At 39.6% G+C, this 26936-nt stretch overlaps 1 protein-coding gene across 1 annotated transcript; it reads right to left on the bottom strand.

Moving 5' to 3' along the window:
- Window positions 1–26936, bottom strand: MFHAS1 (multifunctional ROCO family signaling regulator 1). Its single transcript, XM_034410856.3, has 3 exons — window positions 21482–26936; window positions 2677–2952; window positions 1–1034 (listed from the first exon to the last, which is right to left on the bottom strand). Exons 1-2 carry the CDS (start codon window positions 24783–24785, stop codon window positions 2822–2824), a joined length of 3435 nt encoding a protein of 1144 aa, XP_034266747.2. The 5' UTR covers window positions 24786–26936; the 3' UTR covers window positions 1–1034; window positions 2677–2821.

The raw sequence follows: 26936 nt of genomic DNA, 5'->3' as shown, positions 1-26936 counted from the left end.
TTTTTAGGCTGTTTCTGTGAAAGCAACAGGAACAATTTTGCAGATGTTTACCTTTTGCAAATTTATTTGCAAGGCTACATTAGGTTATTTGGCTGTAGTTATATGAAAATAAACCTAGCTGTTTTGGTTCAGGCCAAAGGAACTCAGCTAGTAGCACTTAACTAAGGCTGGGTAAACTCCAAAATCTGACTTGAACTTCCTGATAACAATTTATCCAAGAAGTTTTTTTCTTCAGTGAAAATTCTGTGATGTAGTGAATTTATATAAGGATCATTCAGACCATTTATGTCATCATGATGACTGTACTTGTGGGTGAAAAGGAAGATTGTTGGTATTTAATAAATTTGGCTCCATTAAATTTATATAATTCTGCCCAAGATTATCTCTGTGATATCTCAGACAGTAACTGAGGAACATGTGTACATGTGTACATATTTAAGCTTCCTATATCTCTTGCTGCACTGCTATCCTTGTGCACAAGTAACAGCTAGCGCTATGATTTAATAGACAGTATAATTGGGGTGAAACACACAGGAGAACTAAAAAGGTATCCCACAGACATAATAGAACTCCCCAAGCACCATTCTGACAGTCTGTCTTGGCTTCTAAAGACCATGGAAGAAGTGAATAGATGCTAGACTTCTTGCCTGCTGGAGGGGCCAACTGAAGCTGCCAGTGATAAATTCAACACCTACCTGCACAGAAACCACCAAAGTTAACAACAATTCCTTTTCATTAGATATTTCTTCAGGTACATCTAATGGTACATACATTGAGAAAAAGCTTACATTCGTGAGTCCAAACAAGTGCAAAACACAGGTCAATAGTGTTCTCAGCGAACAATGGTCTTGGTTCTTGTGAGAGCCTTCATACTGCAGGGTAATCAGATTCAACAGTAGATCAGGATGATGATGCTTTCTGTTTCTTCTGAACATATCAGTCCAACCCCAATCGGTGAAAAGGATCAATTCATGTAGATTGCAGATTTGTGTCCACCCCAATGCACAGCCTTCAGCTCACCTGCTCTCATTAATCTGTATGTTAGAAGAAGGCAGAACTGAAGTATCAAGGTTCGTAATGCTTATGGTTCCAAATATATATATATTCAATTACCTTATTGTTGCCCAACCCCCAAATTAAATAAATCTCTGTAATAAAATTAAGGATAACTAAAGAAAACAGACATATTTATTCTTACTAAATCAGATCAACATCTATTAAACTGAGCAACTAATATCAATCAAATCTTGGGTATCTTCAGGAAATCCACATGCAGAGCATAATAAGGATAGCCATTCTCTAATACCCTGGAATAGCCATTCTCTGTACAAAGCTATCATGGTTGATCTGCCTTCTGTGATCCTTAGTGAAGCTAATCCGAAAGAATAACAGAAGGGAGTTGTGGTTCAGTATTACTCCTATGATCATAAAATCAGTCAGTACTGAATAGCTATTATGATTTTTTTTTAAAATACAGCCTCTTTCTAAAAGAAAGATGACCCTAATTTAAAACATCATCCTTCCTCCATTCAAAGGGGATTTTATGCTAAAACCAATTTATCTGCATCCATTATCTTGTTCTGAAGTAGCACAATTGAAAGGAATGAGCTCTTCCATTTTAAATGCAAAGTATTAAAAAAGTTGTCCTTTCAGGTAAATACAGTCCATTTACACATTTAATATTTGTTTTATTAGAATAATTATAGCAATAGGACAACCTAAAATACTCATTATCAGCAGAAACTTTGTTCATATTGATAGTCAGACCTGTTCCAGGTAGTTAGTAGAGAAAAAATTATCAGTTAATGTTTGGTTTTAAAAGTATTGGTTCACTAAAGGAATAACTGTATAAGTGGAGACTTATACTTCTCCACTTTTGAGTGATTACAGGCCAAAATTAATGATCATGGCCTTTTTGGGGGTTGCAGGAAATCTTTCAAAGACATGATGTCTTGGAAAGAACAAGTTTGAATGTTAATTCCCTCCCTCTTTTTTTCCAGGTATTTAAAGATGGGAACAAGAGCAAAATAGCCCAAAGTAAGGATAATGAAAATCCTTTTAAAACTGACAAAAGGACTGTATACTGGCAGTAACATCCTGAATTGTTCTAGGGGGACCATGGGAGGTTGAGAAGAGAAACAGGAAGAGTTCTCACTTTCTGGAAATGTCCTGCTTCCATTTCCATTCTTATTTTTTGGGGGAAAAATTCCTACCAATCATTTTGGTGCTAAGGTACAGTATCTGAAAGTAGTTGGAACTATAAATGTTACATTGGGATACTATATATGGCCTGTTGGATACTCATCTCCTAACTTAAACTAGTTAAATATGCTTTGGAAGATATTGGGAAGCATCTGCTTAGTTCTGCAATTTTTTACACTAGTATTCTCTAGATACATATACAAATAGGAACTGCTTCCTCTGACACTTCTAACTTATAAAGGTAACTTTGAATTCCTCTCAAAGGATTTACTCCCCAGGCAGTCAATGGTTGCTCAGTTGTTGATAGAATACAAAGTACAGAAAGCATAGAAATACTACAATGTGTACCATAAAGTATAAATTTCAAAAAAAAAGAAAATCAAATCACTCATAAAATTCTGATAACCCCCCCACCACCACCTTGATTTAACTGTAGTGTGTTTCCCATTTGCAAAAGAAGCAACCCCACTATACCTTTATTTCCCAAGTTGTGATATTCAGGCCCCATAAATAATTAGATCCATCTCTGGGTGGTACATCTCCAAAAATGCTTAGCAAGGGTTTAAGGGGCATTTGATGTGTCCTTATAATAGGGGCCAAGGCAGGCGACTTCCAGCAGTCACTTGGAACAAGGGCTGATCACTGTTGGAGTAGGGGGATAAACCAAAGCCACATTCACTCGCTCGTTACCATTCTTCGGACAGATGATCTCAGTTACTCCCTCTGGCCTGGGCTGACTTAGCAATTCTCCTGAAATAAAGAGAATAGAGTATGCTAATGTAACAATTTTGCATTTAGCCTCAGGTTTACATTCACAAAGGTGGTAACTTTCCAGGAAGCTATAGGAACATATAGCTGAAATGTAATTGACTAGTTGAAGATGAATATAATAAGAAAACATCACCCAATATAATGACAATATTGATAAAACCAGATGACTAAAGAATTATGAATGTCCTTGATGAAAGTTAATATGCATCATTCATTCTACCTTGACATTAATTAAAGATTTGTAAACTCCAGAGATATTTTCCCTAGTTGTCCATTTTTGCATGAGAAAATACTAGAAAGAGACTGAAATTCAGAAGACACACATATGTGCTCCGTAAGACTAAGGTTTCAATAAATAAACTATAATTAACAGATATGAAAAATACTGGAGGCAGACAAAAATACAAACTCACAACTTTAATCTTTCTCAATATACAGAGATTTCTTAGATATTAAAATATAGTGAATCTGTATGAAGCAACCCCAAATATATGTTTAAGAACAAACTACTAGACTAGATCAAGGTCTATTCATGAAAGTACCGTATATCAGCATTTGGCTATTTATGTTGTACTATGTTACACAAACAAAAAAAGAAGTCTATTTTTACATCTTTCCCACAAATCCCTGGCTGAATAAATAATTTAAGAAACAGTTTTGAACAATACATTAAAAGATTTTAAAGAGTGAAAAATCCATAATAATATTTATCTTCTGATCAGGGAATAATTTACTTGTTTGAGCGTCTGTGGTATTTTATTTTTCATTTTATCTATTCTACATAATTCCACAGCATCACAGAATTTCTGCCACAACAGTAAGAGACACTGGCCACATGAATTAAATAAGCCACATGCAAATGATAAATACATTCAATCATAAATGTGTCAAACTATGAAGACATAATACTTAAACAATTAAACATAATACTTAAACAATCCTCTTGAAATACATATAAAATCAGCCTGTGACTCCATCAACTGACCACTACCGAGTCTTGAAATATTCTGCATTCCCATTTTCCCTTCTGCTCTGGCTTATTATGTTAAATTGGCTTTCCAAATAATCTGAGAATAAAAGCTGAGAGGGTGGATTTGATTTAAATTGAGTTGATTTAAATCACAATTTAAATCATGATTTAAATCACTAGTAAAAAGGCTTGATTTAAATCAACTCGATTTAAATCATAATTTTTAAAGAGCAACTGTCATCTCTGCTACTCCTTTGACCCATTGTTGACTCACTGATAGTCCCAGTGTTGCAGAATATATAGCCTCATGCTACATAACTAAGCTCCATTTCATGCTGAAAAAACAAAATTATTTATGTATCTTAAATAGAAAACTATCTTACAATAGATTTTTACCCCAAAAGTTTTTTATTAAAATAAATTCGATAAAAATAAAAAAAATCCAATTTAAATCAAAAAAATCTGATTTTTTTGATTTTTTTAAAAAAATCATTGATTTTTATCCACCCTGAAAGCTGACAAAATTTAAAAGTAGCAATCCTGCTACACTGTGTATTCTTGAGGTTATTTAGACGCAGTAAAGCCTGCAATTCCATATTATGGAAGAAAAACCCACATATGGAATCCGGACTCAGGTTCCCACAACTCTCAGCTGTTTTTTTTAAATAAGATGCTATGCAAACTGGATTTCAGAGATGCAAAGATAAGCATGACAGCATACAAACGAAAACCACAGAAATCTTAAGAAAGATAGCTGAAATGAGATTGTGAGTGCCCTGCATGATCTGATATGACTGTGTGTAAAGGCTATTGTGTAAAAATAATGTTTAAAGTGCACAATAAATCAAGTAAAACTGTCCAAACAGTCTGTGTTGCACTACTGAAACAGGTAAGGAAATATTCCATAATTATCTTCCGTACTGGCTACAACCATCTTGTTGCTTTCTTTTCTTTCTATTGCAGTTTTTGGTGTCCATGGTGGACCCTTCTGTACAAGTTGAGAATTTCTACATGGGCAGCAAGGCTCAGGTGAGGATACCAATGACATTTCTGAATTGCTCACTGCATCCTTTTTGATTCTTTGATAGCTTATTCAATAACAGAATCACATGTGCTCAAGTAAACAATGTCAAACATTATAGAAACTTCATCTAAATGGAAAAAAATAAAACATTACACTCTTGCTTTACTGAATTAAACATCAACTGAGTGAGAAAATAGACATGCTTTGCAGAACAGTGTCACAAAATCATGTTGCCCGAGCAAATTACCGACTTCTGTTCTTCACAAAGTTCACGGAAAAAAAAGGGAGAGGGCCGTGAGGACCTATAAATGCATTAGTCTTTCTTACTGACAAAGTCTCTTCCATTTAGAACATAACTGGAATAGCATTCTTTCAAAGGAATGACACACTGCACTGAAAACCTCCCTCTGGCTGCTACAAGCCATTTGATAAACATAAGAGATCATTTTAAAAAATCTCTTAGCGTGTTTTTTTAAGGCAATTGCCAGGGCACTGATCAAACAGGTTGACAAAGGAGGGGCAGTCGTTATCATGAATAAGGTGGATTATATAATAACAGAATAACAGAGTTGCATGGAACCTTGGAAGCCTTCTAGTGCAATCCCCTGCTAAAGCAGGAGACCCTACACCATTTCAGACAAATGGTTGTCCAATCTCTTCTTGAAAATCTACAGTGATGGAGCACCCACAACTTCCAAAGGCAAGCCATTCCACTGATTAATCATTCTAACTATCAGGAAAATTCTCCTTAATTCTAGGTTGGATTTCTCCTTGATAAATTTTCATTCATTGCTTCTTATCCTGCTTTCAGGTTCTTTGGAGAATAGAGTAATCTCTTCTTTGTGGCAGCCCCTTAGTTATTGGAGGACTCCTATCATGTCACCCCTAGTCCTTCACTTCAATAGAGTAGACATATCTAGTTCCTGCAATCGTTCTTCATATGGTTTAGCCTCCAGTCCTTTAAATCATCTTTGCTGCTCTTTTCTGCACTCTTTCTAGATTGCAGCATAAAACTAATACACCTTTTAGGATAGGATTAGATTAGGATAAAAATACATCTCCAAGGATAATTGCTTAAAAAAATGCATAATAATACATGAACAACATAGTGAATAGAATAGAATAGAATAATAGAATAGAATAGAATAGAATAGAATAGAATAGAATAGAATAGAATAGAACAGAACAGAACAGAATAGAATAGAATAGAATAGAACAGAACAGAACAGAATTCTTTATTGGCCAAGTGTGATTGGACACACAAGAAATTTGTCTTTGGTGTATATGCTCTCAGTGTACATAAGGAAAATAAAATACATTCATCAAGAATAAAAAGATACACCAGTTAGTGATAGTCAAGGTTACTAATAAGCTATCAAATCGTACTAGGAAACAAATAAAAATAATATAAATTGAAAGATACAAGCGACATGGTTATAGTAATAAGTGGGAAGAGATAGATACTAGTAAGGAAGAGAAGAATAATAGTAATACAGTCTTAGTAAATTATTTGACAGTGTTGTGGGAACTAGTTGTTAAGCAGAGTGATGGCATTAGGGCAAAAACTGTCCTTGTGTCTAATTGTCCTGATGTGCAGTGCTCTACAGTGTCATTTTGAGGGTAGAAGTTGAAACAATTTATGTCCAGGATGTGAGGGGTCTGTAGATATTTACACAACCCTCTTTTTGACTCATGCAGTACACAGATCCTCAATGGAAGGCAGGTTTGTAGCAATTGTTTTTTCTGTAGTTAAGTTTTCTGTAGTCTGGACTACTGCAATGCTCTCTACATGGGGCTTCCCTTGAAGAGAATCCGGAGGCTCCAGCTGGTCCAAAATGCGGCCGCGCGGGTGATTATGGGAGCGGCGGGGTGCTCCCATGTAACCCCTCTCCTGCATTGGCTCCCAGTGGTCTTCTGGGTGCGATTCAAGGTGTTGATTAACATCTTTAAAGCGCTCTATGGCTTAGGACCTGGGTACTTACGGGACCACCTTCTGCTACTGACAGCCTCCCACCGGCCAGTACGCTCCCACAGGGCGGGGCTCCTCGGGGTGCTGTCGGTCAGACAATGTCGACTGGCGACCCCCCGGGGGAGAGCCTTCTCAGTGGGGGCTCCTGCCCTCTGGAACGAGCTGCCCCCGGAGGTACGGAGGATCCCGGACTTGCGCACCTTCCGCTGTGCCCTGAAGACTTTGTTATTCCAGCAAGCCAAGCTAGCCTAATTTTAACGGTTTTAAATTTTAAATTGGATTTTAATGGGATTAAAATCCCATTAAATTATGGGCCAAAGTATTTAATCTGGTTTTAAATTGTTTTAATTTTTATATTTATGTATTTGATCATGGCTGTTCACTGCCCTGAGTCCTTCGGGAGAAGGGCGGTATATAAATATAATTAAATAATAAAATAAAATAAATAAAATAGTGCAAGATTCAAATTTAGTCCTGTTGCTATTATGACTGCATAGCCAAAATTCTTTCTGTACTGCCATAACTCCCATTACCTTATCACTGAAATTTGTCACATAAACTGTTTATTTTCAGATAGCATTTCCAAACTCCAAAATTAAATAAAAATAAATGTAAATAAATCTAAGCACAGTAGTCCTCAATTTATGACAATTGAGTCCAGAATTTATGTTGTTAAGTGAATCTGACTTTGCTTGTCAGAAGGTAGCAAAAGATGGTCACATGACCCTAGGACACTGCAACCGTCAAAAGTATGAACCAGTTATCAAGCATTCGACTGTAAATCATGTGATCATGGGGTCACAACGGTTATAAGTGGGAAAAATAGTCGTAAGTCACTTTTTTCAGTGCCCTAACTTCGAACAGTCACTAAATGAACTGTTGTAAGTTGAGGGCTACCTGTAGTTTTAATGACCAAAACGAGTGCCGTGATAAAGATGCTCACTAGGTAGTACCAGATATTTGTCTCACAAAGAAAAAATATCTGCTGCAAACTCTGTGTGGTGTCAGGAAGGGCATCTGGCCAGTAAACATTCAGTTCCATCCAGTCGCCTTGACTCTACCTCAAATTAAGGGATTATAGGGTCTTGAAAAGGGAAGTTTGATGGTAATTTGGGTTGCCATTTTGATCACCTGCAGTTTCCCTAAGACTACTAGTGGTCCCAAGACCAGATACATAGAACTAAAGCTTGGCTTCCCTGCCATAAGAGACCTATTTTCTCTTGAAAATGAAGCTAATTGTGAAAGAATTATATAAGAACTAAAGCTGTGGAAAAGATACTTTACCACAAGTATCTCTCCTAAAAAAGTCTATCTGTTCATCAGGGATACTTGGAGTTTTCACTAGAGGCCAGTTCTTTGAAGTAAAGAAGAAAGATCTTTAGTGGATTGTTTGCAACCGTGTTTAGTTGTTCACAGAACATTTGCTAGCAGTGTTGATTCTCCCTCCTGCACTTCACATTCTACAAATCTGATTTGAAATGTTGGGAAATTCTCTGAAACATCTGGTGGCATCATGAGGAGAGAAAAACAAGGCCAAATCTCACTGCACAATCAGAAGCTCACTTGCATAATATCCAATGTAATTCATTCAGTGTTTTAGTTCCAAAGAAATCTGTTCCTAAAGAACCGCATTAGTGCTTGTCCTAGCTTGTCTTTACATAACGTTATTATTATAGCAAGCTTTTATATCTTGTTTCAACTGAATGTGTTCTCAGCATTTTCTTTTTCTGAGCCAGAACATCTACGGGTTTAATTTTGTATTCCTCTTATGTTCATCAACTGAACACTTGCAGTTTAAGAAGAAAATTGAATTGACAAATATGTCTTTTTAACAATTGGTTCATAGGGAAATTCATTATAGTTCAGTTCTCATTAATGTGTTAGATCAGTCTGCACTAAAGCTAACCTACTACATATTTAAGAAAAAATGTCTAACTTCATTCTAGTTGTCTTCATTGCCAATAGAATATTGCCTTCCAATAGCATGCATTCTTCTTATATGTAAATATATATTTTATTCATTCCTATGAATGATAATTCACTATCTTTTAAAAAATATGCCAAAATTTTGTGCTTGCCACACCACATCACATTGAACAAGTTCACAAATCAGTAAAATAGTTTCACAATGCAAATAAAAAGGTGACAATTTGAATGTTAGGAAAAAGCATTTCAATATCCAGCAACTGCAAAATAAGATTGCCACAGAAAATGTATTTCTTTGAAATTTTATAGATTATCTTTGCCATATTGAGTTCCAACATCAACCAACAAGTAACATTTGGAAAGTAAATCAATATATTTGTGAACTTTTTGTGTCTGTAAGTGCAGGTGTAATTTTCATGTTTAAGTCAAGTATTACTAGATGTGCATTATTTATTACCCAAATTGATTGCATGCTACAAGTTATTACCAGAGGTGAGTTTCAAATCCCATTGCTACCGGTTCGCTCGTGCACGCATGCGCGGCACTTCGGAGTATGCGCAGAACCATCCAGGTGGGTAGGCAGAGCCTCCCGCCACCACCGTTACCAGTTCGCCCGATCCGGTGTGAACTGGTAGCAACCAACCACTGATTATTACTGAAGATGGACTGAAAAGGAAATGCAGTTGTTAAGATAAAGGAACAGCGGGCAAAAGTACTGGGTTTCTCAGAGAAGGACACAGCTTTTGATTACGCAAAGATCAGGCATTCTTAGCTAAACCTGCCACTTCAACTGATATTCCAAATTGGCTATAAATTAAGAGAAGAATCAGCATTCATACCCTAACTATAGTGTATAACCTCCAAGATCACTGAGGAGTAAGATAGTTTATAATTCCAGAAATTGCACTAAAGACTTATTAGTGCCATTCAAATGAGCTGGGATTATATACAGTAATATATAATTCCTATTCTAACCAGCATAAAGAAAATACAAATGACTCGAAATTATGCAAGGTGTGGTCTAATATATTTGGAAAGGCCAAAAAAAAAAAAAATGTTGAACTCAGTACACTCTGTTTAAAATAACCATCTCCTATCCTTTTCCTCACCATTTCTACCCAGATGAAACATAGTGAAAGAAGGGAAGAAAATTTCTTACATATTTATACATTCATACATTTTCCAGTTATTACAACATTCTATATATCTGCCTACCATTTTTTCACATAGGTTTGACAATTAATGCTGCTACGATTAAATTGGTGTTGGCGTCTACTTTTACAGTATATTTGTGATTTTTATGGAGAAATAAGGAAAAAAGAGTAGGAGAAAGTTTCCTTTTTATAGTGTTTACATCCATCCCATTTTTGCTCATAATAAACTTATTTATTAGGTCTTTAATTATTTAAAGGCAAGAATTTGAGAAGATGCTTAAATAACTGTCAGTTCAGGGTTCTTCAGACAAATCACTTAATGAACATGATGAGGGGGATTATCCCAGGGCTGTCAAACTCGCGGCCCACGGGCCGGATAGGTCATGTGCTGGCTATGCCCATGCCCGGTTTAGTAAAGGTGAAAAAAAGTTGTGATATGTCATGTGATGATGCTGTGAGAACGCAAGTTTGATGCCCCTAGTTTATCCTGCCAGGTACTAGCATGCTATACTGCAACTTCTGAGCAATATAAACTGCTCCAAACGAAATAGGTGCAACTTCCAAAATATCTTATAGAACAGTACAAGTATTCTAAGCCCTGAAAATGGGATAAAAATAGGATTTTTGACATGAGAGGCACATATGGCTCACTTCTGGTTTAGAGAAGCTCATCTGTTCAGCTACTACCACATCACACTAAACTGTAATGTGGTTTATCTGCTTTTGACAAATCCCAGTGTGCAAACTCAAGCAATGCGGTTGGTAAATCATAATTTATGCCTTAATCTCATCTGTGAACCAGGCCACTATGGCCATTTAACAAATCATGGTTGAAACAAATAACAGCTTGTCACTTTGTGTAAATTAATGACTTTTAAAGAAAAGCCTCCATTCATTATCTGTATAGGTATATGGAACAAATCAAATTCAAATTTAAAAGATGGAGTACAAAATTAAGAGTAAAAAATGGTCCAAAAGTAATTAGATCTGAAGTAGCCTACCAGGAAATTGTGTGGATATTTTGGATTTCAGCTTTCATCAGCTCCAGAATGGTAAAGTATTATGGAACATGTAATCCAAAACATCTATAATTATTTTGCCTATTCTTGAATCCCTGCAAAAAACATTTTTGTTACTATCAGGACTCTGCATTTCTCTGGGAAAGAATAGAGGAGTAATATAAACAGTCACAGTTCCTCATAAAAGCTTTTTAGTAAAGATGTTCATGTGTTCCATTATTCATGGTAAGGATATCAATCTATCTAATTGGTTTTCAAATGGATGGCTTAATAACTGTTCAAAAACTGATCAAAATAAACAATTTACTATTATCTTCTCAGATCACAAGTCTACCCTCTATAATCTGTGGTTTCTTGTTTGCATATCACAAGACAAGCTTAGCAACAGGGAGCAAATTTCTTTTAAAATAAGTCTAATTAGAAAAACCCATATATCTATTGGTAATGGCACAAGGATTAGTGATTGCACAATTGCGGAAATAAAATCAAAATAACTTCAAATTATCTCTTAGAAAAACTTAACCTATACTGTAATCAATCATACCTCATTCACAATAATGTGGATAAATAATAATATTGATTCACATTAATGGAAGACAAAGTGTGCAGGTACCAACATAGCCCAGGCATCCTCTTTACTGCCACTCTATAATCTTTTCCTTTTAATTATTTTTTTTTATAAAAAACCATTATTGTAATGTTTTAAAATTAAATAAGCTGATATACTGCAAAGAAAAACACTATATTTAGCTAAAGGAATGTGTTTTGACTCCACAAAGATCCTATTAGGATAGTTCACATTCTTGTAAATCTTTTTTTCCTGAGTCATCTTGTTCCTTATGATGCAAACAAAGTCTCCTGCAGCAACCATTTTGTGATTGTGCCCACCACATGCTCTCAATAGTTCAAATATGCTAGTTGAAACATGTTACCTACTCCTGAGACATTTGATTTGCAACCCATGGAAATAAATGTAAAAGAATGTTATACAATGCTTTTAGCATTCCCCCCCTCCAGAAATGAAGACTAGGGTCCTAAGAACTGAGAACCATTTTAGATAAAATTTCCTAGAAGAATTATAGTCCCTGAAGTACCATTTTTATGATGACAAGATCAACATTATTAAAAAATTGTATTAATCAATTTATTAATAACAAGGCATTTAATATTTTTCTGTTGAAGTACAATTTGTCTCTGTGAGACCCTTCACAGGATGTCTCTTTTTTATAAAGTCCCTTCCCCAACAAGCTGCAAAATATTTTTCTCTATTTCACTGTTAGCCTTAGGATGAAATAGCTCGATTCTTGCATTTTGGAGATCAGTTGAACAATTTAATACCAATAACAGAATAACTTTATGGACATATTCATTAGGAAGATAGAGATCCTTATAAAGATAGAATTCATCATTTAAAACTCCAGCAAGCAAGCAAAGTTTCACAGTAGCTTTTCTGTTAGAAAACAGAATGTCTTCTTTTCTGTTGCTTTATGTAAAGATCCAGTTCTGAAACACCACAATTGATGTCAATAATTTCTCTTAGTTTTAATGCTTTTCAGTATTTGCAGCAAAGTAGGAAAGTCCGTTTTGAGTTAAGCTCAACTTCTACCGGCTTCCTGGACAGGCTACGTATGGTTTTTATAGCAACAGTATGGATGTGTTTTTTGCTGTCTTCCAAGCTGTTTTTTCAACTTCTCCGTCTAACCTACGACTTTGGTTATAGTCATGAAATTATCAGGAGTTGTGTTTGATTCAAAGGCATTTTTTACCTTCACCCGTAACTATATTTTAAACCAGAGGTCTTTAACCCTGGCAACTTTAAGCCTGGAGGACTTCAACTCCCAGAATTCTGGGAGTTGAAGTCCCCCAGGCTTAAAGTTACCAAGGTTGGAGACCCTGGTTTAAAATATACATGCCTGTGGAAAATTAGCCCAACAGAATGAAGGCTAAACTGAAACTTTCCTGTCTTCTGATTCTAAGGCTTACTAATAGATCTAACAGATTCCAGTGTGGCTTACTATTTAACATCTTAGTACAAAATATCATTTTAAACAATCTTGTACAAAACCATGTGACAACACACAATTTGAATACAATTAATATTGCATAATGATTTTGTAGGCCAGTTTTGATATGTTGGTACCCAGAACCCTTCAGAAAGGCAAAATTTCATTTTGTGACTGGGGATTGCACTTTTTATGCTATTTTGTTTTTTCAGAGCCAAAGGGATAGGACAGTAATATAATAGTATCATCAGAGGACAGAATTTTCTGTTCCTCAATTCCTTTTCCTATTTTAGTGGTGGATAGGTTTTTTAAAAGGATATATTACATTATTTTTCACGTATTTTTCCACTTTTTTGAAAGCTAGTGCACAATTGAAATAAATGGGGAAATAGCAATTTGTCATCATTTGCCCCCCCATTTTTCAGCAGGGAAGTCTTGGCTATATATGAGCCATTAAAAAGGGAGTTAGAAATATTAAGTAGTGCTCAGAACACAACAGATCAAGGGCAGCTTGTTTTAATACCTTGCTTAACTTTACACTGGAACGAAGATCTCTGCTTCTTACTATCCTAACAAGGTAAAATAGAGATTACCTGGTTTGTTTACTCACTATCACTAACAAAAGGAATTATATGGGAACAGTTGGGTTGCAGGCAGCTTAATTTGCTTCCAATAAGAATTCTGAATTGGAATTCCAGAACTTCAAAACACTGGATCTCAGTGTTTCTTGAACTAATTACTATTAGTTGGATGGGATTAAATTTATACATTTCAAAAGATTCATAACAGGATTTTTTTAGGGCTCTTTTCCACATTTCTGGCAGTGGGCTTTCTTTCAGATGGAGGAGATACTATCACCTGGAACACTGTTGTCCCTGAATTGCTCTGTTTATTTTTATTAGTTGAAGTCATCGATTTACGACCAGAATTGAGCCCAAAATTCCTGTTGTTAAAGTGAGACATTTGGTTCAGTGAGCTTTGCCCCATTTTACGACTTTTCTTGCCACAGTTGTTAACTGAATCACTGCACTTGATAAATTAATAACCTGGTTGTTAAGTGAATCTGGTTTCCCATTGACGGTGCTTGTCAGACGTTCACAAAAGGTGATCACTTGGCCTTGGGACATAGCAAAGGTCATAAATATGAACCAGTTGCCAAGCATCTGAATTTTGATCACATGATCGAGGGGATGCTGCAAAGGTCATAGCTCTGAAAAACAGTCGTAAGTCACATTTTTCAGTGCTACTGTAACTTTGAACGGTCATTAAAAAAACTGTTGTAAGTCAAGAACTACCTGTATATCTCTGAAAGAAGGCTAAGAGGGGGCAACAGTTCACTGATGCAGCCATTGTTGGGGGAATGATGAGCAGGGAAGAGGATTCTTCTCCCCTTTGCTGCCTGCCTTCCCCCACCCCCACAACCAAGCACAAATCTTCAGCTTCCCCTTAGCTTTTGCTGCACCTTTTACCCCATGCTGCTGCAGCATCCAGTCCAAGCGCAGATTCTTTCAAATGTGAAGGTAGCTCTGGCTGCTACTGTTGCAAGTGTCAATGGCTTATGATAGTAAACATAGAAAGAATGGGCAGCAAAGAGAGAAAAAGCAGGGGAGGTAAAGATGGATAGGGGACCGGGAGACAGAAAGGAAAAGGAAGAACGGGGCAGGCAAAAGAGGTTACTAGGGGAAGGTCATTGTGATGGTAGGTGCTGGGTTGCAACACAGGCGTTACCGGTGGGAGTAATGACTGTGTGGAAAGTTTTCCATGAGGTCATTATTCCCTTGGAGATGCGGAAACTCAGGTTTGAGGGTAGTGGTTAAGGCATCAGACTAGAAATCACCTTTGACATGAAAACAGCTGGGTGAATTTGGGCCGGTCCCTATCTTTCAGCCTTAGGAAGGAGGCAATGGAAAACCACTTTCGAAATCTTGCCAAGAAAACTGTAGGAATGCGACCAGGCAGTCACCAAAAATCAACACTGACTTAAAGAGGCACTCACTCAGACATTTCCTTGATCCTAAAAACTTGATTACAGGGGAAAGTATGGTCTCTCCAGTCAAAGGAGAAATAGCCATGGAGGCACATTGTAGCTAGATAGGAGGGGGCAATCCTTGCAACAAGTCAATTGGAGCCTTAAAAGTACCCAATCTCCCTCATTCTTCCTATACACAACCCAAAATACTTGCATGAAGAGACCTTAGACTTGTTCTATTTTCTCATGAAAACATTTTTGCTGGATCACCATCTCAAATGCCAGGATAGGGAGATACACGGAAGCTTTCAGAATCAATTATTTAATCTAGAACCAGCAGTTAAAAGGAATTCCCAAAGACTCTAAGCTAAATTAGCTTAATGAGCGTCACTTGGAGCCTGTGAAAGTGAATAGTGGTTGGAAAATATTTCAAGGCTGGAATATGTACACATTCTTCCTGTACCAGGAAAGCAAGTAGCAATTTCCACACTGTTTCAAGATGAGATAAGAGAGTAATTACTTTTTCAGGATAGCTATGCTCCTTGTTTCTTTTAATAATTCACTTTATACACTAGAGCAGAGAAGGGTATCCTTTGCAAGTTCAGAGTCTGCACTTAAGTCTCTCAAGATTTTAGAGGGCCACAAGAGATCATCTACTGATGCAAAAGGATGTCACAAAAGGGATGGTCAAATTTTCTTTGGATTTTATTTTGGTCTTTCCAGGTGTGTAAAAGTGAAGTTTGGAAAACAGGAAGCTTTGGGAAATAAGTCATTCGGATTTCCGCTCCTACAATCTTATAGGCAACTTCATTGCTGAATTTTAAGTGAACAATTTCAGGGTATTAAGAAGAGATGCAAATGAGATACTGGGATGCTTATATACAGACAATATATTTCTTTACCAAACCATCAGAGATGTTGTATTCTAGGGAACTGACACATACAGTTATACCTTGAAAATAATGGGTAAAAGTGATCCTGCACATCTCAAATATGATACCTCAGAATACTTTGACATGTGATGATCTCAACTTTGGGATGCTCTTTTGAATGTTCCTTTGTCAGTATGGTTATAGAAACAAAATGCCTATTCAATTAAAAACTAACCATATCTTTGGCTACTGAGATGGGCGGCATATAAATTTAATATACCAACCCCCACCACCACCACACACACACACACACACACACACACACACACACACCTCCTTTGGGCCTTGCCAAGCCACAGAAGTCTATATTCAGTATTCCATCTTTACCCATGAGTGAGAAGAACCGTACACTCTGTTGCTTTTCAATGAGAAGGCTCATTCTGGCAATAAATCTCTTAGGAACTTACATGGATAAATAAAGAACAAATAGGGCCCTAAGATAAATGTACAGTCCATCATACAATGGGTGCTCTTTCAATTGTTCTTGAACAATGACTATTAACATATACCTGCAGTTCCATTAGATAATCTCATTTTAATGTGAAATTAAACAAAATCCTAAAAGTTCTATCAACATATTAGGAAGTTCTTAATCTCACTTTTTGCAAACACAGCTGAGAGTGAGAACTGATACATCTTACCATGAATAAGCCCTATGTTCTTGTTTATACAGCTACCAAATGAAGAAATGTGAAATATTAAATGGGATATATTCTCATGAAAAAATATCCACATTTATAGAGCCAGACAGTTCTGGTATCCAGACATTAATCTACAATAAAAAAATTCAAAGATTTCCAAAAGCAAATTTTAAATTATCACTGTGTCCTTCAGAGTTATTTACCAAAAAGCATTCAAGAATAGCAATGATAAAATATCACTGTATAAGAACATTTCTAGCAAGGTAAAAATATACCATATGAACGAAGTAAAATCTGCTCAATTCTTTTCTTCTCCATCTTAATGAAACACATTCTCAAGTACTTGAATGGCCTAAAAGAAAGCCCTTCTAAATACATTGCTTATTAAGATCAGATGTTTGTCTTGACTTTTTGGCAGCATATTATGTTCTGTTTCCCAAAATTACTCTTGGTGTTCTAACTCAAGTCTCCATTACAAATCAAAAAAAGTACCAATTATGATGTAAAAGCAATAAATTTAAGACAACCCATTATCAGAAAATCAGTTTGTCATACTGTACTGAAAATTTAGAGTAATCACCACACTATGTCATGTCTCGGGTATGGGGGAAGGAAGAGAAGGTTGATTATCTCTCCTATTCAAACAATTAAAAGCTGGGATAGACATAACATTTTGCAATTCTTCAGAACAATGACTCACAGTCTTACTTAATTTAGAGGTCTTCACAACCATTTCTCAGATTCTGGAAGAAGTTAAGATAGAAAAGGGGATAATTCACTCAGTGAATTAGGGGAAAAGGGATAAAGCCTCAGTGGCTTCCTTTAAGGCCTACAAGATAATGTAATCTTGGGCACCGCTGAGAGCTGCAAAGAGTGTGACATAACCTGGTTGGGCAGAGCAAAGAGCTTTAATATTGTGGCTGATGCTGCCTAATATAAGGCAATGGCACTATTGATGGTATACAGTGCTTTTATACATTCACACATACATATTACCTTTTTTCTCCAAAGGTGTGGATAGCAAGTATCAGCCACTGGCATGCTATCTGAATGTATAATGCATACCACCTCCAGCCTCAACCAGGAAATGGTACCAGAATTTGCCTTAGCTTTCTCTATGGGTTTCTACTCTGATCAACTGAAGCATGAAGGCATATATATATATATATATGTATGCGATTCAAGGTATTATTTATCACCTTTAAAGTGCTCCATGGCTTAGGACCTGGGTACCTACGAGACCGTCTTTTGCCACCAATAGCCTCCCACCGACCAGTTCGTTCTCACAGGGAGGGACTACTCAGGGTACCGTCAGTCAAATTATGTCGACTGGCGACTCCCAGGGGGAGGGCCTTCTCTGTGAGGGCTCCAACCCTTTGGAATGAACTGCCCCCGGAGATACGGAATATCCCTGATCTCCGTGCTTTCCGCCGTGCCCTCAAGACCCTGATGTTCCAACAGGCGGGGCTAAACATATGAACATGTGAATGATTTTTTAAATGTGATCTAATTCTGGGTTTTATTTAATTGACCAAACTAAGTAATAATTTTAATTAGCAATTTTATGATGTTTGTGTGTCTATATTTTTCTTGACTGTACACCGCCTTGAGTCCTACGGGAGAAAGGCGGTATAGAAATATAATAAATAAATAAGTAAGTAAGTAAGTAAGTAAGTAAGTAAGTAATTAAGTAAATATATACTCCTGCCTATAAATTCTATATATTATATAGTAAGAATATACAGGCCTGTAACATTTCATCCCCATGATAGGAAAGAAGAGAATACATCTGAAAGTCATCTTTTTCTGTAGTGGTTCCCACACTGTCAAAGACACCACCCCATAGGTATATCTGGTGCACTTTCCCTTGTGCTACAATGCACTTAAAATAATTATGTCTGTCTCTTGGGGAGCCACTGGTCTGCTTTTAGTTTATGGGTAGAGAGCTCCTAGTGCAAATTGCCAATATACAGAGACTGGAGAAATACAAAAATCCTGTTAAATGAATAAACATCAAAATCATTGGCTATTTATATTTGCTTAGGAAAGCTAGAAGTGTATACAGAAATAGATTTTGCACAATGAGAGCCAGTTTCAGGGGTGAAATGCTCCCGGTTCGGACCGAATCCGGTAGTGGAGGCGGGTGGTTCGGAGAACCGGTAGCAAAATTCTCTACTCCCCCCCCCCATTGCCCAGCTGAGCCGTGCAATCATCAGAGGCTTTTTTTTATTTTTAAAAGCATTTTTTCTACAACCTCTTTGGCTGAAAAAAATGCTTTTAAAAGTAAAAAAAAAGCCTCTGATGATCGCGCGGCTCAGCTGGGATCATCAGAGGCTAAAAAAAAAGAAAAAGAAACCCTCTGCCAATCAGGCAAGTCAGCTGGGATCGTCAGAGGCTTTAAAAGCATTTTTTTTACAACCTCTTCAGCCAAAGAGGTTGTAGAAAAAATGGTTTTAAAAGTAAAAAAAAAAAAAAGTTGACCATGCCTTCAGTCATATTACCCCCACCACCAAGCCACACCCACAGAACCGGTAGTAACAAATTTTACATTTCACCACTGGCCAGTTTGGTATAGTGATGGAAATGCTGGATTAGGAGAGGCGAAAACCTCATATGGTTTTTATTGAGAGAAAATAAGAGAGAACGTTATGTATGATACTTGAGTTCCTGAATGAAAGGCTAGATAGAAATCTAATGACTATGATAGGTATATCATAAATCCATAAACAAAGCCTATATTGAGCATGTTCAACAAACTCTTTAAGATATGATCAAATTGCCAGAAGAAAAAAATAGGCTCCACTTTACTTAACTGTTTTAATTTTCCCCTTAACAAGCAATTTAGATGAAAGTCCTGATGAAATATTGTTTGCTTCCGTTACACTCTTTGAAAACCAATTAAGATAGTTTTTTTTTTAACATTTTGAGGCTGTTTGCTGTATGAGCATTCAAAAACATTCAGCATTATTTTGCATATTATTCATCAGGTCTGTACAACTTATGACTGCCTGAGGTGAAAGCAGCAAGCACACACCCATCCATTTCCACATAGAAAAATTAAGTGGGGAGTCAATCACATGTTGACACTGGAAAGAGGACAAACCACATGGTAGCAATATATAAAGAATTTGTTTTAGGCACAAACATATAAAAAGAAGTATTGGGGAATAGAAGAAATTTCCAATTGATGCCCATTGCACAAGGCTTGGATGCCATAAACATTATAGGCCTATTAAGATGTAGGGTAGCAACATACATGCATACGTATACAGTGGAGAAGGTGGGGGGGGGAACCTGTGTACTTAATTGCTGTTTCCTCAGTTAATTAAATTGGCTGGGTTCATACAATGATTCAATACAACGAATCATAAATTAAACAGCAACGTTCCCACAACCTTGCCAACCATATTTTAACTCAACATTTTGTGCAAACACAACCATAAACAATTTCAGAAGCACCTGAAAAAAGGATATGGATTCAGCAGCAATCAAAATGTGAATAATGCATGGAAATGAATACTCATAGAGCTAAATAAAGCAGCATTCAGGTTGCATTCTACATTCTACATAAAGTTTAGAACCTTTTCTCACAGTGCTGCAGTATCTACTCAACAAGAAAGAGTAAATTAATGATTATTTACTAAGTAATAATTTACCGCAGCAATATAACTACTCAATACGACAATTAGGAGAAGTTACCAAAACTATTTCAGGATTATTTTGGGAAAAGATACAGATAGCTATATACACATGTTCTATTGCATACTGTAGTCCCATTTGACATTTGATAAAATAATAAACTATGCCAAGCTATAGTGCACAAAAATTTGAACACAATTCATGTTTACCTTCTTCACTGTGGACAAATTTCAATATATAACTACTACAGGTATCTAGTAAAATATTCCTAAATTATGTCAAGTAATACAAAGAACTTTTATTATATTTCTACAATTTACAGCGAGTCCTCGACTTACAACCTTTCATTTAATGACTGTTCAGAGTTACAATGGCACTAAAAAAAATGTCTTATGATCAGTTCTCACACTTATGACCATTGCAGCGTCCTCAGTCATGGGTGATCAAACTTCGGGTGTTTGGCAACCCACTTGTATTTATGATGGTTGAAAGCATCCCAAGGTCCTGGGATTGTTATTTGCAACCTTCTTAGAGAGCTTCTGACAAGCAAAGTCAATGGGGAAAGCTAGACTCACTTAATGGCCATATGATTCACTTAACAACTGTAGCAATTAGTTAAACAACCTTGGCAAAAAAAAAAAATAACAAAATGGGGCACAACTTTAACAACAAAAATGTTGGGCTCAATTGGTCATAACTGAGAATCAGCTGGACTAGAACACTGGGAAGTGCTGAAATTTCTCATCTGGATTAAGTAAATTGGCCTGTTTTTGTTGTTGTTAGTTGTGAAGTCGTGTCCAACCCATCGCAACTGAACAGAGCATCAAACCTACCTTTGGATATTTTTTTTTCTTTTTGCAACAATTGGACTGTCAGGATATGATCCTCTACATAATCCTGCTAAGTGGGATTTTAACAAAAAAAATTATGCAGATATGTGGTAAAATGGCTCCCTATATCTACCTTTTTACAGGCAACTACCTGCACTTACTGGCAAACTGTAAACTGTAAATTTGGCAGCACGTAATTGGTTGAATGCACAAAAGCTAAACAGAATGTGAGTTAATTAGATGGAAAATAACCAGGAAATCCCAAGACTGTAGATTAGACTTCGAAATTGAAAAACATCCCAGAAAGAGACAACGGTGAGACACTTTCGTACCATTGCCAAGAAAACAAGTTGGCTATGCCCATATACCAACTAGGAAACTGAACTCAATGCAAAGGAGACATTATCTTGACAATCAGCTAAAGTTTCTTACCTGGAAAGGTATGTGGGTGGGGCGACCCTCTTTTAAGGCACTTGGAACAGAGGACATGCACACTATAGTATAAGCCTGGCCATTCTTGAAGCAGTACATTTAGTTCTTCCACCAATGGGGTTATGGCTTGCCAAGCTGTCCATATATTTGGTAGAGATGCATGGCTAGCAATAGACAGTGTATCTGGTTGTTGGGTGCCTTTGGCAGGCCTGTAACTTATAACTACCGGCACTTTCCCCCTGTACGCATAGATCTGATACTTTCCATCTGACCGCTGAACCACATGGCTGTTAATCTGCACACTGTAGCGAGCAAACAATCCAGGGGGAAAAATAAAGGGAAAGTTGTACTCAATCTGCAGCTGTTCTGCCCCAAAAGACTGCCCACCCAGGGTAGTACCATTGATCCATGCCTCTGCATGAGGCATCTCGTTCTTCACATAGCAGGGGAACTTGTACCATGCTGTAGCTCCATTCAAGGGTTTTGATTTGGCCTTGTTAACCCCGTAACAGAGTCCCATTTTTTCTAACAATTCCAGCAGAAGCTGCAAGTCCTCTCTGCTTTGGATGTGGGGCTTGAGAAGCAGATGAATAACATGGGCAGGGAGAAGGCCATGAAGCAGAAATCCTTCCACATAGTGGTGGAGCTGTGTGGCCTTCATCTCATCCATATGGGTGCTGCTGAGCAGTTTCTGGAGCAATACTGAGGCATCATGCTGGCAGAAGACATTGAGAATGTCGATGAGCCTGGGCAGATTGTGGAAAACATATTCTCGCAGGGTCTGGTGCTCCTCAAAATACAGCAGTTTGCCACTCTCATGCAAGTAGGAAAGTGCACTTTGGAGACGATCCTCAGTCAGCCCTGCCTGCAGGCCAAGTCGAGCAGAGTCCCACCAGCTTAGCCATAGCTGTTGAGCTTGGGGTTGGAAGTGCAGCTCCTCCAGCACCTGCCAGGATCTTGGCAGAACCCGGTGCAAATTTGGAAAGATGTCTCTATGCTCTGCCACGGAAAGGAGCTTCTCTCGCAATCGGCGGACCTGAACACAATCCCAGCAGCTTATAGGTAAAACTGGGGAGAGGATTTGTGGACGGTGATTGAGCAGATATTGGAACTGAGCTTTCTTGCGCCGTAGATTCTTGTCTGATACCCCATAGAAAGCAACATGGGGGCTAGAGCAGCGCAAATCAAAATCCTGCCCCAGAGCTTCATCCACCTGCCGGGCCAAAATCTGGAGGCCTTCATAGTCACATTTCTCCTGCCAGGCAATCTGGCGGTGGATGTCTAAACATTTCTCCTCCACCTCCCGTTCAGGACACAGGTCTGCATGGGTGCCCACCATACATACCACAGCATGAGGCACCTTTGCCCCCAGCCAGTGAAGAAAATGTCCCACAGAAGGATAAAAACACTGTGGCATGTAAGTACTCAGATTTACTACCAACACATAGAGGGCTCCAGGAGAGAGGAAGAACGGCTGGATCACATCATAACTTGGGTCTCCTGCCAGCTCATATACAATGAAGGTTAGACTTCTCTCTACATCTGCTGTCCAGTCTACCACTTCAATACCTTTGCTGCTGCCTGGCAACCCTGTTACATATAAGCCTGGAGGCCTCAGGGGATAGTTCCCCAAGCAGGTTTCTCTATGTATTTTAATTGATGGGGACAATGGGATATCATCCTGCTGCTCAGCAGCAGAGCCTCCTGTCTGGGTCTGACCAATAACTTTGGGGGACTGACTGAACACATCCCTCTTCTCAGTGGAGTTATATCCTAAACAGGAACATTTTAGAGGTGAGACAGACAAAGGGGAAGCCTCGGGCTGTTCCACAATGGGACAATGGTTTGGCTGTGCTTTTGGAGACAGAGGTTGGGGCAGGTCTCTCAGGGGTTGTATGAAGCACCCCCTGCTTTCGGTTCTTTCAAAATTCTTGTTAGCCGAACCGAAAGGTGACTCTGCCTGCTCCTCTTCCTCTTCCTCCATGAGGCACTTTCTAAGCAGAGTTTTGCCTGCATTTTTCAGGCCCATGAGGACTAGTTTGAGACGGGGCTTAAGGGCAGGCTGAGAGTGAGCCAATTCCTTCTGGTAGGCAGCTATGTAAGGGATGCCCTTCATACAGACCTCGTAGGGGGGCTGGATCAAGGGGTTGTCTTTGATTTTCCAGAGACTCACACGACTGAGTTGGCCAAACCCCTCTGGAAGGATGGCAATCTGATTTCCCTGAAGTACCAGTTCCTCCAGCTGATGAAGCTTGACTATGGAATCAGGCAGGTAGCGGATGCGATTGTTGTCCAGCCAAAGCGTGCGGAGTTGGCAAAGCTGGCAAAGTCCAGCGGGCAACAGGGTAAGCTGGTTGCGACTGAGGTAGAGCTCCTCCAAGCCAGGAAGGGCCAGCACAGCTGCCGGGAAATCAGCCAGCAAGTTGGATGAGAGGTTCAGCATTTTGAGACGCTGCAGGCTGCCAAAACCAGCAGGCAGGACACTCAGGCGGTTCCCATCCAACATGAGACTCTCAAGGGTACCCAGCTGGCACAAGCCCTCGGGCAAGGCCGTCAAGCCAGTGCCACTGAGCCACAGGATTTTCAGGTGCCGAAGAGATGTGATGCCCTCCGGAAGAGATTGCAAGAGTCGGTTGCCAGAGCAATCCAGCTCTTCCAGAGCGTCCAGCTCCAGCAGGGCTTGAGGGAAGGCAGAAAGCTGATTGTGGTCCACGTCCAGGGTGCGGAGCTGTCGAAGGTGGGCCAGGGCCTCGGCCGGCAGGTGGCTAAGGCGGTTGAAACTCAGATCCAGCTCCTCCAGCTGTCGCAGTTCGCCCAACCCGCTGGGCAGCGTCCCTTCGGCTCCGAGCTGGTTGTGGCTGAGGTTGAGTTTACGGAGCCCGCGCAGGAGCACCAGCGCCTGGCCGTCGTCGCGCAGGCAGCGCAAGCGGTTGTGGCTGAGGTCGAGTTCGGCCAAGCGGCCCAGGTGCCGAAGGGCGGCGGCCGAGGGCAGATGAGCTAGTCGGTTCCTCCGCAACGAGAGGACGCTCAGGCTGCTGCCCACGGCAGCGCACAAGCCCTCCGGCAACTCATCCAGGCCGCGCCCGCTCAGGTTCAATGCCTCCAGGGGGGAGGGCGGCGGCGGTTGTTGCTGCTGCTGCTGCTGCTGCGAGGATTTCAGCTTCGGCGGTGCCTCCGGGCCGCTCTCTCCCCGGGAGCCCAGCTCTAGCTCCAATTGCTGGAGGTTGCTCTGCAGCTTGCTGGCGCGCAGGGCGGCGTCTCGCCAGAGCCGGGCCGCCTCCTCTGGACGCTCCATCTCGGCCATGGCGCTACCGCCGTAGCGCTTCTAGGACGCAGCGAGACGGGAGTAAAAACGGGCCCGGGCACCCTCGGCCCCGGCCGTCTTCGTCCGTCTCCTCCTCCTCCAAGCCGGGCCGCGCCGCACAAACCTGGCGGGGGGTTCCGCCGCCACGCTCGCCATGGAGAAGGCGGCGGCTTCGGCTACAAAAGGCGCGCGGCCCCCGAGAAGTCCCGTCTCCTCCGCCTTCGCCGCCGCCGCATCCGGCGGAGCATCTTTTCTCCCGGGCGGCCGCTCCCAACGCGAGGCGACGCCGGTGGATGCCCTAACTGGGACTGAGGACTGGAGGTGGCGGCGGAGGCTGCCGCGGAGCAGCGAGAGCAGCCGTAGCGCCGCCTGCCGGCACGTGACTGCCTGCCTGCCGGCCTCCGCTCCCGGAGCCGCCCTTGAATTCAGGAAGAAAGGGCGCGTCAGGGCAGAAAGCGGCTGCTTTTCAACACGTCCCTTTATTGTGGCGGGTGAGGAGCCCCGCCGCATCTGCCAATCATCCTGCGGGGGCGTAAGGAGAGGCTGGCGGAAGGGTTTCTTGAGGGTGAAAGGGCAGATTCACTCTGATGTAGGTGATTTACCTTTCGTGTGGAGCCATTCCTTCCTTTCAGAACTAGGCTAGCCTACCCTGCTTGAGAGTAGAGGCTCTGCAGCAGGCTTAAGATGGTCAAAGAGGAAAGAAAGGCCTCCAAAAATCCACGGGGGCGGGGTTGTCTTGGAGAAAAACACTGCTCCTGTCCGTAGCCTCACCTCTATTTCCTTTTTTGGCTTCGTGGATTGCATGGCTTCCTGACCTGAAACCTTATTTAGGATTGAGCATAGCCTTCAGAAAGTCGCCCACCTCTTTCTTAGAAGCTCAGAATGATATTGCAACATCATTCCCTCCGGATGGGTTTGTGACTCACCTTATTTCCAGCAAACACGGTCATGTTACAATAGTCCTGCATGGCAGCAAGCTGAAGAAAACTGCACAATTTCTGCTTCTCCCTCCTTGTCCTCTCCCTGCTCCTGCAGGTCAGGTAGGTTGCCCGGGATTTCCAAAAAGTCCATGAAGTCATTTTGTGAGCTTCACAATTAGATATTTAATTTCATATCTTTTCAGACGCAATATGGCAAGGCACTTTTACCCTACTTTGCATCACATCCCGTAGCTGTGTGGCATCAGAAGTTCATGTTTTGCCCATGACTGAGGGGTCATAAGTCCTAATAATGAAGGCAGAACATTTGTTTGCCGCCTAAGAAATAGGATCCCATCTACATCTGCAACATCAAAAAACTAAGATCAATGAACCCTGCAGTTATGTGTTACACAAAATGCTAATCCAAGGTTAATTGGCCCAAAGTTGACATTAATGCAGTTTCCAGAGTTCACACAATACATTGGTTGGGAAGACTTGAATACTCCCAAGTCACAAAATGCTAAACAAGGTCAATATTAACTCATCTTAGCCTAATGTATGAAGATAATGTCTACCTTTTTTATACCACCAATGAACTACATTAACCATTTGTCAGTTTCCAGTGAGCATCTGCATATTAATTTAAAATTATGCACATGCAATTAATAGGCATAAATAATATGCACTCTGCCTATTCCCACTAAAAAGTAGTGTGCTCATTCAATGAGAAAGTAGATACAAATAATTGTAAGAAAAGAAGCAGATAGAGAAAGGCAGTGCTTCTCAAACGTTTTCCTTCATTACCCAAAACCAGGATTCAGCAAACAGTTTTGTTATGTGTTCTTTATGAAAGCCTGAATGGAAAATCTTACTTCATACATATAGGTACTTGGAAACAGCAATAATTGCATCTCAGCCTCCCAGCTAACACAGGATATTCACTGAGAATTGTTAACGAGAAAGATTCCAGATAGGCTTCTGTTGTTAGTCAGAATGGGGTTGTCTTTTCTAATAGCAGATTCGGGACACAGTAAGATCTTATTACTGGATTCTGCCCAATGTAAGTTAACCGCATCTTATTAACTGGCTTTCTGCATGTGGAGAAAGTTCTATATATTAAAAGGGGAGGATATTGGTCCACCACCAGGGTTGCTGTACATGGAATGGGAAGATACAACTTTATTTGTCCTCTTAGCAGGATAACTTGATCAAGCCCTGAATAAAATAATTA

This window comes from Pantherophis guttatus, chromosome 2 (assembly GCF_059756535.1).
Source record: "Pantherophis guttatus breed Tessera chromosome 2, ASM5975653v1, whole genome shotgun sequence".
NCBI classification, from domain to species: domain Eukaryota; kingdom Metazoa; phylum Chordata; class Lepidosauria; order Squamata; family Colubridae; genus Pantherophis; species Pantherophis guttatus.
Note: the sequence above shows the minus strand (reverse complement) of the source record. Positions and strands in the feature narration are given on the sequence as shown.